The 17344-nt window shown below is 39.5% G+C and overlaps 1 protein-coding gene across 4 annotated transcripts in view; it reads left to right on the plus strand.

Moving 5' to 3' along the window:
* The first annotated feature begins 226 nt into the window (after positions 1 to 226).
* HBP1 (HMG-box transcription factor 1) overlaps positions 227 to 17344 on the plus strand; it is a 39935-nt gene continuing 22817 nt past the window's right edge. Inside the window, exons 1-3 of one of the 4 annotated variants that reach the window (XM_017546920.2) lie at positions 227 to 304; positions 10259 to 10442; positions 16254 to 16482. In XM_017546920.2, the coding sequence (XP_017402409.1) occupies positions 290 to 304; positions 10259 to 10442; positions 16254 to 16482 (428 nt within the window). In that variant the 5' untranslated portion in view covers positions 227 to 289. Of the gene's footprint in view, positions 463 to 2440; positions 2474 to 8968; positions 9004 to 10258; positions 10443 to 16253; positions 16483 to 17344 lie in introns of those variants that run through there. The other 3 variants (XM_017546922.2, XM_017546921.2, XM_017546923.2) reach the window with 3 other exon arrangements.

Genomic DNA, 17344 nt, shown 5'->3' on the forward strand with positions numbered 1-17344 from the left:
ACCCACAATCCATTTCGGGGACAAAGTTTTGCTCGGGTCCCCCGACTCTCGGCAGTACTCCAATCCAAAGCACTTACTCTGGTGATTGACACGCCGTGTTCTCCAGTAAACACAACACAAAAGTCAATACACGCCCGCCCCCCGAGACGGACCATGGCATCACCCAATGGGAAAGGGGAAGAACCGAATGGCAGTTCTGCAGACCAATAAAAAGGCGAAAGAGCTGGGCGGAGGCTCAACCCCCAGGGAGTTGAGGGGAGGGGGAAGACGAAGCTTGAAAGACTTGGTAATGGCGACGGGTTTGGTAAGTAGGAAAGTTTCGGTTGAGGAGTAAGAGCGGCGGTGGCAGCAGTAACGCGCGCGGGGGAGGCCGGCGTCAGTCGGAGAGGGGGTTCGAGAGCTGCTGGTGGTGTTGTCGTGGCCGGGGCGGCCCGCGCCTGGGCTGCCGGCACTTCGCGGCAGGTTTGTTGTCTTTCAGTTTGGGAAGAGGTGGGGGTGGGGAAGGGAGGGGCAGGAGTCCGGAGGATCCGGCGGCCGCGGAGGGGGGGCTCGGGTACGCGTTTCTCCTCCTGGCAGGGCTGCCCTTGGGGTGGGGGCACTTAACCGTTCGACTGGTGCCCGCGGCGAGCCCAACAGACCAGCGCCTCCCGCGAGCTCACCTGGGCTTCGGGGCGGTGACGCTAGGGGGTCTCGGGCGGGGGCCGGGAAGAGGCTGGGGGAGGGCGACGCCCCGGCCCGGTTAGCGCGGTGGGTGGCCGGGCCGGGTGTGGAGATGGGGCGGGTCTGGGTGGGGGAAGGGGCCGACGCGGCGCCGGGGCTGCCCAGGAAAGTTTGACTTCAACTCCCCGCTTGTGGGCGGAGGGTCAGAGTTTGGCCAGGGGTGGGGACGCGGCCGGATGTGGGGGACCCCAGTGAGGCGCCGCCTCCTTCTGGACCGAGTGGGCTCCGGCCGAGCTGAGGAGCTCGCGGAGCCGCTGGGCCCCGGGGCTCATTGTTACGCAGTTCGAATGAATGGGCTCCCAGGCGCCTGCGCGCTGGGGCTGAGCCGAGGGGAAAAACAAGCCCGGAGTCCAAGCTGCGGTCACATGATGGGGGGAAGGGAGGGGAACGCGATGAATGGCGAAAGAGGGTGGGGGATGGACTTGGCGTGAACCGGGAGGCGCTGCTCTCTGTGACCCAAAGGGGAGGCTTGGCAGGCAATTCCAGTCTCCGCCTTTTAACCTATGCTGCCGCCGCAGGCCGATTGAAACAAAACAAAAAGAAGCCAGGCGAAGTCGACAGCCAGGTTTTTTGTAGCTTTAAATGCTGCGTGCTGTCTCGGATATTTCACTCTCGGCTGTGCACTCTACAGTCTAAGTTCATTCTTTGGGAGTTTTCAGCTCGAGTCGTGTTTTAGAAGGAGCACTGACAGCGAGGCAATACTCAAGTTTTTCTGTTTTGTTTTTGACTCACGATGCCACCATGCCAGGACCAGAGGAGGCTTAGAAAAGGAGTTACACATACTGGGAAGCGATGGAGTCCTACCAACAGCTTGGATGAAGGGCTTTAGATTTATTAATATTTTCCTCTAAATAGCTGTGGGAAGACTCTTAATCGTGGTTCTGAAATTAAAGTTACTTTTTGAGAATTAGAATAATTTTAACATTTTAAAGTATTTACATATGTAAATTTCTGATCATTTTAACAGCGATCTAAATTTGCAATGTATGTCTTGTACTGTTTTTTGTTTTTTATGATATTGTGTTTTGCTTTATCTTGCAAACGAGTGGTAGAGTCAGTGATTGGTTCAGTTTCCTTGGTCAAACTCATTTCTTGCTAGGTAGATAGTAGTTGACAAAGCTTCAGGGAGATTTGACTTACCTTGAGAATTAAATCTACTCAATGTTTTTGGGTTATACTTTTCAGGAGCCATTTAACCGCTTTAAAGCAAAATATTGCTTGTACTAACTTGAATGGTAAGTTACAGAATGAAGTTCTGATTTCACTTTCCAGTTTCATCTTAGTTTCGTAAACCCAGTTATTCTTTCTTCACTTCTCAAAAGTCCTAACTACATACACTAGTTGAAAGGGTACCTTTTCCCAGGATTGCCCGCCTACGTGTCTCCGCTATCCTTTGTGCTTCACAGGGCACACCTCTCAGACTTCAAACATGACACCGTCATTGTAAAAATTCACATTTTTATAACTCTTACAGTGATATGTATGTATGTATTTTAGATGGAGTCTCGCTCTGTCACCAAGGCTGGAGTGCAGTGGCACGATCTCAGCTCACTGCAACTTCCGCCTGCCGGGTTCAAGCGGTTCTCCTGCCTCAGCTTCCTGAGTAGGTGGGACTACAGGCGCACGCCACCACTCCCAACTAATTTTTAGATATTTTTAGTAGAGACAGGGTTTCACCACGTTGGCCGGGATGTCTCGATGTCCTGACCTCGTGATCTGCCCGCCTCGGCCTTCCAAAGTGCTGGGATTACAGGCATGAGCCCCCGTGTTCGGCCCACTATATTTTAACTTCTTTGGATTCTTTCCTCACTAATACAAGTGCCCAGTGAAGAAGGCGTATTGCATAATGGCATGGAGTTATTAAACTGCGGTGCCCTGAAGGTTCTTTAGGGTGAATTGCAAGCTGATGTTTTGTATATATGTTTGAGATAAAAATACTGCTACTCTTCTCTGCACCTCCCGCATGCGCATTATCCATTAGAAGTTACTGCTGGCTGGGCGTAGTGGCTCTTGTCTCGCCCGGCGCTTTGGAAGGCCAAGGCGGGCGGATCACCTGACAGAAGTTTGGGACCAGCCTGGCCAATGTGGCGAAATTGTACTAAAAATACAAAAGTTAACCGGGCATGGTGGCGCGCGCCTGTGGTCCCAGTTACTTGGGAGGCTGAGGCACGAGAATCATTTGAATCTGGTGACAGAGGTTGCAGCGAGCCGAGATCGCACAATTGCACTCTAGCCTGGCTGACAGAACAAGACTCTTAAAAAAAAAGGAAAAGAAAAGAGTCAATGCTAGGAATTTTGTGTGTATCTTCCTTTAAGTACGAAAGCAAGTGTTTTACTTAGGATGGAAAAATTGCAACAACAAAAAAATTAAAGCTGCCAGATACCTGCTTATCACAAAATTCAGAGAAAAATGGCATACTGTAATATTCTTATTAACTGCCTGATACCAATAACATTATTCATATTTTTCATATACTGATCAGCATTTACTTTCGTGCTTTATAATTTCTACTGTAATTTTGTATAAACTAGAAAAGTAATTTTCTCCGTAATGTGGTTGAGTTTTTTTTTTAAGTTATTGAACATAGCTTAGAAAAGCTTTTTCCACAAGTTTTTACAGATAATGTAAAAACATTTAGGAGTACAATCAAGTTTAGGAAAACAAGTTTCATAAGAATTTTTAGATGATGTCAAATTTTATTGTATGACTCATTTTAAATACTTATTTGAATTGACAGTACTCAAACAGTTCATGGATGGCTGCTTGTGGTATTCTGTTGTGGTTTCTGTTGTCTTGATCAATACAGCATTTCATGTTGATTGAGCATGAAATCACTAAGATCTTGTATAGATGTGGATTAGGCAGTGTCTGTGGAATGTAATATCTTTTATTCCTACAACAATTCTGGTAGGTAGATAGGTACTAGTCCTATTTATTTTTTTACTTGTTTTTAAAAAAGTTTTGGCCGGGCGTGGTGGCTCACACCTGTAATCTCAGTACTTTGGGAAGCTGAGGTGGGTGGATCACGAGGTCAAGAGATCGAGACCATCCAGGCCAACATGGTGAAACCCCGTCTCTACTAAAAAATAGGAAAAATTAGCTGGGCGTGGTGGCGTGCGCCTGTAGTCCCAGCTACTCAGGAGGCTGAGGCAGGAGATTGCTTGAACCCTGGAGATGGAGGTTGCAGTGAGAAGAGGTCTTGCCTCTGCACTCCCGCCTGGTGCCTGGTGACAGAGCGAGACCCTGTCTTTTTAAAAAAAAAAAAAAAAAAAAGTTTTTAAAGATGGGGTCTTGCTCTGTTGCCCAGGTTGGTCTTGAACTCCAGGCTCAAGCGATCCTCCTGTCTCAGCCTCCCAAAGTGCTGGGATTGCAGGAATGAGCCACTGAGCCTGGCCACTAGTCTTATTTGCAAATAAAAAACCAGACCCTAATGAGAAAACAGGCCTGGAGGTTTAATTCAGGGCCATGTAAGTGGTAAGTGACAAAAATGAATCCCCTAAGGTTTTTTGTTGTTGTTTCCTCTTTTTTCTTAGCCCAGTGGCAAACTAGAGTTTTAGACACATTTCTGTGAAATCTGTTGGAAATACTCTAAAAAAACAGCATTAAGTCCTCCCAGGTGCTTTGGGTGTAGAAAGTTACATTTAATATACTTTGTTATGGAGGTTTGTTTTAGCGTGTAATTATGTAACCCATTTAAAATACCTCAGTTTCAGAGATAGAAATTAATTGCAAATTGCCTTTTTTTCACCCACTCTGAAAACAATTTGAGCATGTAGTCTGGACTGGTTAGGGGAGAGAGTATAGAAGATCCTGCTGTGAATTCCATAAAAAGATAAGGACTCAGGGAATAATAGGCCCTTGAAAGCAGGAGATAACCCATGGTGGCCTATACCTTTTGTCTTTTTTCCCTCTCAGCGCTCCCCTTCAAAAAGAAAATGGTCCCATTTAGTCGTCATAGTCCTGCTTTCCCCATACATAATAATACTTTATTCACAGAGCTGTTCCGTGTTTTAAATAAAATTAGATAAAGTACATGGAAATGCTATGTAGGTAGGCATTTTGTAAAACCTCTCTTCTTCATTCATTGAGACTTAGCTTTTTCTCATTCTCTCTTCTTTTCATGTCTTAGGATTTTTTGGATACTTGCTTGTGAAAGTTTGTATACCAAAAGCAATGTGGTCTTTCAATAAAATAAAATTTATAATACTGAATGTGACATTTCAGAGTGTAACTTCTGGAAAATTTTACTAAGAATCACTGATCTAGTGAAGAGATGACATGTACAGAATGAACTAAAATACAAGACAAGCTGTGTTGAATCTAATACCAAAGCAGTATACAAAAGCATGAATGAACAATAGGGTTAGCTCTACCAGGATATATCTGAAAGAGGAGCTTGTTTATCAAAATGAGTATGTAATGGTATAATGTATGTAGGGGAGCCTTATTGAGTAAGGACTTTTCTGATATTCCTTTACTGTATTGGAGACCTTGCTTGCTTTCTCCAAAATTCCTGAGACTGAGAATTAGAAAAGAAAGAGGGAATTCCAATTGAAAATAGACAGAATTAGAAGAGACAGAAAACTTGCGTATATGGTTTTGAATTTTGTTTTCAGGTATTGAATTCTCAGAATAGCCCGGTGAGGTAAGTAGAGGGACTGCGTGAGTCTGAGATTGAGTGGCCTGTCCCCAGTTACTCAGCCAGTTAGAGTGAAACCGAAGTCTGTTGTCTTGAAGTCTAGATTCTCTTACTGTACAGTAGTTTTACAGCAGCAGAGCTTCAGTTTTCTCAGGACCAAACTTTTCATAGCCTTGAGCAGTGAGAGGTGTGAACATAATCGTTCAGTAAATATTTATTTGGTCCCTTTGGTTATTTATAGTAGCTCTGTTTTAAAATTAAAATAATGTGTTTTTCCAGCTTCATTTAAGGAGTTTTGAATGGTGGTAGGTAACGAAAACAAAGCCCTGAAGAAATGATAGAAGTTGCAAAGAGATATTAGTGTACTGTACTTGGTGAATGTTGGAAACTGGAGGACCTGCTGTGGGGAAGAAAAAAAGTTCTTAGCTGGGAAGAATGAGGATACCAAAGAGCTCTGCGGAGGGAGGGGGTAGACAAAACAGACTGCAGCTGTGCTTCTGTGGACTCCAAGATATGTGTACAAAGGATATGTGTATGAACAGTGCTGTTCTTGGGGTCCACTTTTATTGTGTGTAGTGCATGTAAAGTTGCACTTTATGCACTGCATACATATGTGTAGTGCATAACGTGTAGTGCAACTTCTGAATTTCATAACAAAGGTAAAAGTGGTAAATGTTTTAAGTTCAGGATTGCAGATAGGTTTGACTTATGCAGCTCACATCTGTATGTGAAGCATAGTACAATTACAGGATTTTTAGTCATCAAAATAGGTTAAATTATATTGTGTATACTTAAGATGCTAGAAAGATTTCTATGGAAAGATTTAAAACCTCCTATCTAAAATGTTAATATTAGCTGTTTAAAGAACTCACATAGTATGACTAGTTCCACTTTTAGGCGCTACTAAATAAGGAATCTGCACTGATACTATCAATTACCTTTTCTCAGAACCATTGTAAAGGAAGCTGGAGACAGGTGGCTTACATAGACAGAGATTGGGAATGTGAGTATCTTTTTTAAAAAAAAAAAAACAAAAACCTTCTAAAATGTTGGTGTTCTGCATACTTATGCAGTGTTTCGGTATGATTTTGTCCATAGACTCAAAGAGACTGTTTTAAAGTATAGTTCTGATCATGTCAGAACTCTTAAAAAATCCTCAGTCGTTCTTCATTGTCTGATAACTGCTAATCATAACAGTAGTCACTGTACAGTGAAGGTGTGCTTTGTGTTAGGCACTATTCTGAGCATTTTACCTGATCTCACTGAGATTTTATAACAACCTGTGAGGTGTAGGTACTTTTATTTCCATCTTATAAACAAGGCATGAAGATTTTAAGTAAATTATTTAGGGCACATAGCTAATAAGTGGCAGATCTGGTATATAAACTTAGGCAGCCTGATTTCAGAGCCCCCATTCTTGTCTCTAAATAAATAAATAAATAGTTTTCCTATAAGTAGAATTGAACATTGATCCTAGACTACCTTTCCATATAGTGGTATTCTTATAGCCTCAGTATTCATGATCACATGACACACAAGGCCATCCTACTTTGTGGTGAAACTAGATTCTACATTCTTCTGATCTCATCTAGGACTTTGCCAGCTGTATGAGTTTAATCCTGTGAGTTTCTCTCACTGGGAGACCTCCCTCCCTGCTTTTTTTTTAACCCATTCATAGCCAAGTCCTGCTCTGTAGAACGGTGGTCATCTGCTTGTATCTTTCCACTAAAGCATAGATTCCTTGAGACTCATGATTAATTGTTCATTAGTGAGGTCCAGATTGCAACTAATACAATGCCTTGTACATAGTATTTATTAATGATTTTTTAAAATAAGTAGGAATTTAGCAACTATTTTTAGCCCAGTGTGTCTCAATATTTTGTACCTGGAAACAAAAACCAGTGCACAAAGTTGTACCCCACGCGAAATAGATCCTCTGGGGTTGAGGCCTGGAAAACGTTTTTTAAAAGCATGTATATGATGCTGTGTGCCACAGGATGGAGTTGAGAATCACTGATGAAGCTCAATTTGCTCCGTTTTTTATTTTTTCAGGGAGAAAGTGGAGCCTCAAAATCATGATTTCATGGTTGAGAAATAGATTTGTGTTACATTTTCTCTAGTTGCTAGTTTTGTGGGGGAAATTGTTATATCCCAGCATATTTGCTGTAATTATTTGCCAAGATTGATTGTGATCAGTGCATTGTACTAAACTGGAGAAGTGTTAATTCCTTCCAAATTTCATGTTTTAGGGGCTTAAAGTAATGGCATGATATGACTTTTATTGAGATGTGTTGGATGATTTGTCATAATATCTCCCAGGGAGTAGAGTGTTGAAACTGAATAGCTATCTGATTTCCACCTGTTAAATATGTATTTTCAGTAACTGTTCTATTTAGGACATTATAAACCCAAAGTACGTTTAATATTGCCTTACATCTGGGGATAAAAAAAATTTCAAAAGACATTATTTTACATTTTTTTCACTACTTCATTTCATTCTCACAACTCTCAGAGTAAAGTAAGGCAGGTATCATTAGCTCTATTTTACAGATGAAGATGTTGAGTTAATGAGAAACTCAGTTACTTAGGTCATATGTTTGGTAAGTGATCAAGCTGAAATCAAAACCTGTTTCCTTACATCTAAACCAGTGCCCTTTTTGCTACACCATAATATATTGGGTAGTCAGTATTGAGCAAGGATCTAAAGCAGTGCCCAGGATAAGAGTTATTTTTGAGGAGTATAGGCAGATAGCATCCAAAATAGAATATTAGACATACAGTAAGGCAATGTGCATGCAGTTGGGCTATGTGTCAAGAACGCTGTAGGAATCTAAAATAATCAGATGTAAGCAAATAACTTTTAGAATAAGAATATAAATTCAGTGGTGTTTAGAAGAATGACGAAGCTGGGAATAGCATATTTAGCAGTAGGGGGGATAAGTGAATTTTGGCACATCCTTATGATGTATATTTAACTATTTAGAGCTTTGAAAAAATTTAATGGCATAAGAAAATGCTTATGAACTTACATTAGGCAAAAAGGTATCAAACTATAATATGAAGTTGGAAGAAAAACACTATTTTGTGTATGTGTGCATGAAACAGAGATTGGATTGTAATACATCAAAATGTTAAAAGTATCTAAAACTGGTTGGTGGTGTTAGAAGTAATCATTATATTCCTCAAAATTTTTTTTTTGCCATTTTTTGCACAGTGATTGTATTTTCTATTCAAGAAAACATTTCGAAAATGTAAAAGATCATGAAAAAGCCTTTGTAGAAAGAAATTTATCAGTGTCACCATTGTTTATTGGCAATTAACACAATGGCTTAGAAAGTTTATAAATATTAAGTAATTAACATTTTTTTCAGTGCAGTTTTAATCAGCCTGCACTGGGATACTTGACTTTCAGTGACTTTTAACAGCAGTGTATTTTATTACTTTATTTTGAGGAAAAATATATTGTTGCAAAAGTCAAGATTTTTTGGGTATTTCATGTTCACTCATTAGAACTTTATTTTTCTTTAAGAGGCGAGGTCTTGCTACATTGCCCAGATTGGATTCCAGCACATAGGCTCAAGCAGTCCTTCCACTTCAGTCTAACCCAAGTAGCTGGAACTATAGGCGTGAGCCACTGCATCAGGTTAGAACTTTTTAAAAAAATGGAATTTAGACTAGAGCCTGAGAAATCAGAAAATCTTGCTGTTGTCCCTTATGTTAGAGAACTAATTTGATCATTGTGCAAAGGGTGGAATAAAAGGTATAACCACGTTTTCCTTTCATAATAATATTTAGTTGTTGGACTTCGCTAAGAAATTATTTAAATGTGTTAACCCATATTCTTTTCCTTGTGATAACTTTGTAGGCTTGCAGGTAGATTTACTAGTTGTTTAACTAAGTTTGCCATGATTATTATTCATCTTTTTAGACATCATATTCTATTCAGAATGACAGGTATCTATTTTGGCTAGATCCCAAATTTTCAGTAGGAAAGCCTAAGAACATTTTTATTTTTATGAGAATTGTAGTATATGGCCATTTAAAGAAACTCTTTCTTAAACGTTCTTTGAAAATGCATTTTTTAAGTGTGCTGAAGTAGTTCACTTTCAGAATGAGGAAGCAAAATAACAAACAGTAAACAGAGACATTAAAATAGAATCTTTCTTAAAAAAAAAGGAAAAGGAATATTCCTTCAGTCTTTTTAACTTTTATTGAGGAAAGTCTTTAAATTTTCTTTTGAATTTGAAGGTACAAGTGAAGCAAAGTCTTATTAGTCTCAGTATTTGCATCTGAAAGGATGGTTAAAGAAATAAAAATATATATAATGCCATTATTCTTTAGTAGGAAAGACTTTTTTAAAAAAATAAATTCAAGATATTAATCTATTGGGATTCCAGTATAATTTAGCACTGAGCTTTCAGTTGTGGTCTAAGATATTAGGGAGTCATCCTGGTCTGAAGAATTTGAGGGAGCTATAAATGGCAGTATATGATTAAGTTAAAATGTGACACTGTGGCTGGGCATGGTGGCTTACGCCTGTAATTTCTGCGCTTTGGGAGGCTGATGTGGGCGGATATCTTGAGGTCAGGGGTTTGAGACCAGCCTGGCCAACATGTCAAAACCTCATCTCTACTAAAAATAGAAAAATCAGCTGGGCGTGGTGGTGCATGCCTGTAATCCCAGCTAGTTGAGTGGCTGAGGTAGGAGAATCCCTTGAACCCAGGAGGTGGAGGTAGTCGTGGGCCGAGATCATGCCACTCCACTGCAGCCTGGGTGACAGAGGGAGACTATGTCTTTAAAAAAAAAAAAAAGCAACATTGTCATGCCTTTGATTTATTTTGTGTTTGTGTAATGCCCAAATGGCATGGCTTGACATTTTTTCTTCTGTTGTTTTTAAGTCGGAGCACCATAACATGGTGTGGGAAGTGAAGACAAATCAGATGCCTAATGCAGTACAGAAACTCCTGTTGGTGATGGACAAGAGAGCTTCAGGAATGAATGACTCATTGGAGTTGCTGCAGTGTAATGAGAATTTGCCATCTTCACCTGGATATAACTCCTGTGATGAGCACATGGAGCTTGGTAAACAAAATTAAAAGTTATATAGGAATCTCACTAAGATTCTGATAAATTTTCATACTTGGCCAGCTTTTCCACCAACCTTTACTGGCTAGAAAAGTATGTGAAGTATTTGTATATTAGGAATTTTCAACATTATGTTATTACTTTTAAAATATTACTTAAAACCAACATGAGTTGGACTATTTGTGGTTATAGAGATACATTCACAGATTAATAAACTGCTTTGTGTATAAAGATTGGTCCCCACTTGTGGCTTTTTGAAAGATGCTGTTTTTGAAATATACTCCAGAGAGCTCAGTGAAATACACTTAGCCACTCTTCATGTCACATTTGCTGGTATAATGTGGAAATTACAGTGGACACTTGAAACTTGAGGATCTGACATTTATGGTTGTCACTATTGCTAAACTGCTCCTCGAGATATGTGACCTGTATGTAGAATGTGTAGGTTTGTTGAGGTATGTTTTTGAATTGTATTGCTTCGAGGCTGGTGTTCAGGAGTATAGAGCTAACAAGTGACCTTGGATTACTGCCCAGCTTCTCAGCTTGGCTTTGCCCCCATTTAATATGGGTTTTTCCTTTATGTTTATAAAAACCCTTAGGAGAAGATACAGCTGTCTTAACTTTACAAGTCATGAAGTGGAGGAGATTTTGTACTACGGTAGTGTTTGGAAATTTGGTGATCTTTTTTATTTTTTTATTTTATATATATATATACACACTGCGTTTTAGGTTTTGAGGTACATGTGAGGAACATGCAAGATTGTTGCATAGGTACATACATGGCAATGTGGTTTCCTGCCTTCCTCCCCATCACCTGTATCTGGCATTTTCTCCATGTTATCCCTCCCAAACTCCCCACCCTCGGCTGTCCTTCGCCTAGTTCCCCTCCACAGGCCTCAGTGTGTGATGCTCCCCTCCCTGCGTCCATGTGTTCTCATTGTTCAACACCTGCTTATGAGTGAGAACATGCAGTGTTTGATTTTCTGTTCTTGTGTCAATTTGCTGAGAATGGCGGTTTCCAGGTTCGTCCATGTCCCTACAAAGGACACGAACTCATCGTTTTTTATGGCTGCACAGTATTCCATGGTGTATATGTGCCACATTTTCCCTGTAGAGTCTATCATCGATGGGCATTTGGATTGGTTCCACGTCTTTCCTGTTGTAAACAGTGCTGCAGTGAACGTTTGTGTGCATGTGTCCTTATAATAGAACAATTTATAATCCTTTGGATGTGTACCCAGTAATGGGATTGTTGGGTCAAATGGAATTTCTATTTCTAGGTCCTTGAGGAATCGCCACACTGTCTTCCACAGTGGTTGAACTAATTTACACTCCCACCAACAGTGTAATTAGTTCCTATTTCTCCACATCCTCTCCAGCATATGTTGTCTCCAGATTTTTTAATGATCGCCATTCTAACTGGCGTGAGATGGTATCTCAATGTAGTTTTGATTTGCATTTCTGTAATTACCAGTGATGATGAACATTTTTTCATATGTTGGCCTCATATATGTCTTTTGTAAAGTGTCTGTTCATATCTTTCGCCCACTTTTGAATGGGTTGGTTTGGTTTTTTTTCTTGTAAATCTGTTTTAGTTCTGTATAGATTCTGGATATGAGCCCTTTTGTCAGATGGGTAGATGACAAAAATTTTTTCCCATTCTGTTGCTTGCCGATTCACTCTAATGACTGCTGCTTTTGCTGTGCAGAAGCTCTGGAGTTTCATTAGGTCCCATTTGTCTATTTTGGCTTTTGTTGCCAATGCTTTTGGTGTTTTGGCCGTGAAGTCCTTGCCTATGCCTATGTCCTAAATGGTTTTGCCTAGGTTTTCTTCTAGGGTTTTTATGGTGTTAGGTCTTATGTTTAAGTCGTTGATCCATCTGGAGTTAATTTTAGTGTAAGGTGTCAGGAAGGGGTCCAGTTTCTGCTTTCTGCACATTGCTAGCCAGTTTTCCCAACAGCATTTATTAAACAGGGACTCCTTTCCCCATTGCTTGTTTTTGTCAGGTTTGTCAAAGATCAGATGGTTGTAGATGTGTGTTGCGTTCGAGGCCTCTGTTCTGTTCCATTGGTCTATATCTCTGTTTTGATAGTAGTACCATGCTGTTTTGATTACTGTAGCCTTGTAGTATAGTTTGAAGTCCAGTAGTGTGATGCCTCCCACTTTGTTCTTTTTGATTAGAATACACTTGGCTATGCAGGCTCTCTTTTGGTTCTGTATGAAGTTTAAGGTGGCTTTTTCCAGTTCTGTGAAGAAGGTCATTGGTAGCTTGATGGGGATAGCATTGAATCTGTAAATTACTTTGGGCAATATGGCCATTTTCACAATATTGATTCTTCCTAACCATAAGCATGGAATGCTTTTCCACCTGTTTGTGTCCTTTCTTATTTCGTTGAGAAGTGGTTTGTAGTTCTCCTTGAAGAGGTCCTTTACGTTCTTTGTCAGTTGTATTTCTAGGTATTTTATTCTCTTCGTAGCAATTGTGAATGGCAATTTGTTCTTGATTTGGCTCTCTTAAGTCTGTTACTGGTGTGTCGGAATGCTTGTGATTTTTGCATGTTGATTTTGTATCCTGGGACTTTGCTGAATTTGCTTATCAGTTTCAGGAGATTTGAGGCTGAGACAGTGGGATCTTCTAAATACACAATCATGTCGTTTGCAAATAGAGACAGTTTGACTTCCTCCTTTCCTAATTGAATGTCCTTTATTTCTTTTTCTTGCCTGATTGCTCTGGCTAGAACTTGCAATACCATATGGAATAGGAGTGGTGAGAGACAGGGCATCCTTGTCTAGTGCCAGATTTCAAAGGGAATGCTTCCAGTTTTTGTCCATTCAGTATGGTATTGGCTGTGGGTTTGTTGTAAATAACTTGTATTATTTTGAGATACGTTCCGTCAATACCTAGTTTATTGAGAGTTTTTAACATAAAGGACTGTTGAATTTTGTCAAAGGCCTGCTCTGCATCTATTGAGATAATCATGTGGTTTTTGTCTTTGGTTCTGTTTATATGGTAAATTAGGTTTATAGACTTGTGTATGTTGAACCAGCCTTGCAACCCCGGGATGAAGCCTGGTTGATCGTGATGGATAAGCTTTTTGATGTGCTGTTGCAGTCGGTTTGCCAGTGTATTATTGAAGATTTTTGCATCTGTGTTCATCATGGATATTGAAGTTTTCTTTTCTTGTTGAGTCTCTGCTGCGTTTTGGTATCAGGATGATGTTGGTCTTATAAAATGATTTGGGAAGGAGTCCCTCTTTTTGGATTTTTTGGAATAGTTTCAGAAGGAGTGATACCAGCTCCTCTTTGTATGTCTGGTAGAATTTGGCTGTGAACTCATCTGGACCTGGGCTTTTTTTTAGTGGGTAGGCTATTTGCTGCCTCAACTTGAGCCCTTGTTATTGGTCTATTCAGGGTTTCGACTTCTTCCTGGTTTAGGGTTGGGAGGATGCAAGTGTCCAGGAATTTATCCATTTCTTCCAGGTTTACGTGCATAGCGTTGTTTGTAGTAATCTCTGATGGTGGTTGAAATTTGGATATCTTAAGGTGCTTGAATGCCAGGGATTTATTCGGCCATAGTATTTATTGAGTACTGGTTATTGTTGAGCAAGGAGTGCCATTTTAATCAGGTAGTTGATCTTCCACCATCATGTTTTTAGTTTCAGGAGGAACTCAGAAACTTAGGTCCCAGGGCAGTAAAAAAAAAAAAAAAAAAAAACTTGTGCCTTCTACCTGTGACTTCATTTAAAAAGTTAATTTCCTGACCTTCAAAAACAGAAATGAACTCTTTGCTGTAAGTAAATGTTGGTCAGAGGCAAACAGGGAAGGGAAATAGCTATACCAGCATGGAAATTGTAGGGTAGAATTATTTTAAATTGGTATGATGTTCTAGAATGCCTTGGCTGCTTCAGGACTCTTGTGAAAGAAATCAGTTTTTATGAATGGATATCCTGAATCAGTACTTTTAATTAAAACATTTCAGTTTGGCTTGGCATGATGATTCATGCCAGTAATCCCAGCACTTGAGGGGCCAATGTATGGGGATCATTTTGAGACCAGGAGTTCAAGACCAGCCTGGTCAATATAGCGCGGGTTTTTTTTTGAGACAGAATCTCACTGTCGCCCAGGCTCGAGTGCAGTGGCACGGTCTCAGCTCACTGTAACCTCCACCTCCCAGGTTCAAGTGATTCTCCTGCCTCAGCCTCCTGAGTAGCTGGGTTACAGGCGTGCACCATCACGCCCAGCTAATTTTTATGTTTTTAGTAGATATGAGGTTTCACCATGTTGGCCAGGCTGGTCTCAAATTCCTGACCTCAAGTGATCCGTCTGCCTCAGCCTCCCAAAGTGCTGGGATTACAGGCGTAAGCTAATGCGCCCAGAAAAAAAATTTTTTTTTTAAATTAGCTGGGCATGGTGGGCACGTGCCCATAGTTCTAGCTACCTAGGCAGAGGAGTGAGGATCACTTGAGCCCAGGGGTCCAAGGTTGGAATGAGCTATAATTGCACCACTGCATTATAGCCTGGGCAACAGAGTAAGAGCCTGTCTCAAAAAAAACAGACCAATTTTTTAAAAAAAGTTAGGACATTTCAGTTTTAGTAGACTGTTTTGGAATATTTGCCTGAATAGGAATTATACATACTTTTATAGTGATATTTAGGAGACTAGAAGTTTTCTTGACTTGCATATTTAAGGGACCCAGTAGGTTTGTGGAGTTTGTAGGTATGTGTTTCATGGAGAGTTTTTTTTTTAAGCCTTCAAGGTGAGAAGACATACGTGTCTGTATGTGTGTGTATATAGTAGGAAAGAAAAAGCATCTTTATATACATATAAATAAAGCATATATAAAAAAAATAAAGCATCTTTATATATATAATTTTTTTTTTTTTTGAGATGGAGTCTTGCCCTGTCACTAGGTCGAAGTGCAGTGGCACAATCTTCGCTCACTGCAGTCTGGCTTACTGCAGTCTCCCCCTCCCGGGTTCAAGCGATTCACCTGCATCAGCCTCCCAAGTAGCTGGACTGCAGACGCATAGCACCATGCTGGCAAATGTTTTGTATTTTAGTAGAGATGGGGTTTCACCATGTTGGCCAGGATGGTGGTGTTCTCCTGACCTCATGATCTGCCTGCCTCGGCCTCCCAAAGTACTGGGATTATAGGCGTGAGTCACCACACCCAGCCGATATATATGTAATTTTTTTTAAGAACGTGTGTATGTGATTTTTTTTAAGAATTGAGTATTTTGGAATTCAGTATTCCTTATAGTGCTTGGTATGTACCTGAGTGGTACTTGGATAATATTTCTAGTCATCTTTTGGGGAACTGAGAGGGTATCATAACTACCTTTTAGGAATACACTCAATACATATTAAGTTCAGAATTTATTAGTAAAAAGAAATACTTTAGCACAGAGTTGTGTAAGTTGTAGCTAAATACACGGTCTATATTATATACGTAAATTATTGTTTTCATTATTATAGTAACTTGTATAACAGGTTATTAAAGTATGTGAGTAATAAGTACATATAACAAACATAAAATGCCTTTTTCTTCATTAACTTGTTAATGTAAAAATGTCCCAGTGGCATATGGGTCACTCCTAGGTGATGTACAAAAAACTAGGGGGTATAAAAAGTAGAAAACACAAACCAAACCATGTTTTTCCAGTCTGCAAATAGAATTCTAAATTTATGATTTTCCTGTTTCAAAATTATTTAGCTAAAATTGAGGACTTCTCTTTTAATTACAATTATAATATTGTTCCTTGTATTAGTAATTTCGTTTTTATGATTTTGCTTGTGTTTATTTGCAGATGACCTTCCTGAACTTCAGGCAGTTCAAAGTGATCCTACCCAATCTGCCATGTACCAGCTGAGTTCAGATGTTTCGCATCAAGAATACCCAAGACCATCTTGGAACCAAAATACCTCAGACATACCAGAAACTACTTACCATGAAAATGAGGTGGACTGGCTAACAGAATTAGCAAATATTGCCACCAGTCCACAAAGTCCACTGATGCAGTGCTCATTTTACAATAGGTAGGAACATTGATTATATTTTTATTTAAAAATTATATCATTACAAAAAGGTTTTATTTAAATTTTTTCCTATTTTAAAAGTAATAATGCTTTAAATTGTTAGAATTTAAATCGTCATTAGAATTAAGCTCCTAATCTAATGATCAAAGAATTATTTCACTCACTACCGCGATTTCATGTCTTAAGAACTAGATAAAGGTGATAATGAGAACTGGAGAGTAAAAAATATTTGTAAATGTTTAAAATAGACCATGAAATACTTCATTATACATTTCTACATATAGAAATGAAAACTGTATTTGGCTAAAGCAGCATAGTTGTAATCAAGATTATATTTTAAATTATATTATCAACCTTGAGTTTGTTTCCTTTTGGTCTAGCTTTGTTTCTTCCATAGTTTACGTGGCCTTACATTATTTATGTGTTTGCTAATTCTAAAATTTGCTAATATTAAAATCTTAAACTTACAAAACTGGATTCCCATTGGTAAAAATCACTGTTTCATATGTTCAGACCAGAGTTAATGAGTAGCTGTGTTATGAAATTATGGAAGTTTCCAGCTAATATGCCTAAGGAGGCCTAAATTGAAAACACTTCATTATTTATCCCTAAAAAGAAATGGGTAAATATGACAGTTTATAAGGGAGACAGATGCCCATATTTGCACACCTATAAGTGGAAAATGATAAGACCAGAGTTTTATACTAGGTAACGTAGGAATAACTGTAAATTTTGTTAGTACTCCTAAGTTAGTATCATGCATTGCCAAATAATAGACTTACTAGGTATGATATCTCATTTTTATTGCAACACATTAAGTTGTGCTGCTTTTCTTTCTTTTTCTTTTTTCTTTTTTTTTTTT

This window comes from Cebus imitator, unplaced genomic scaffold, assembly GCF_001604975.1.
Source record: "Cebus imitator isolate Cc_AM_T3 unplaced genomic scaffold, Cebus_imitator-1.0 Scaffold192, whole genome shotgun sequence".
Lineage (NCBI taxonomy): Eukaryota > Metazoa > Chordata > Mammalia > Primates > Cebidae > Cebus > Cebus imitator.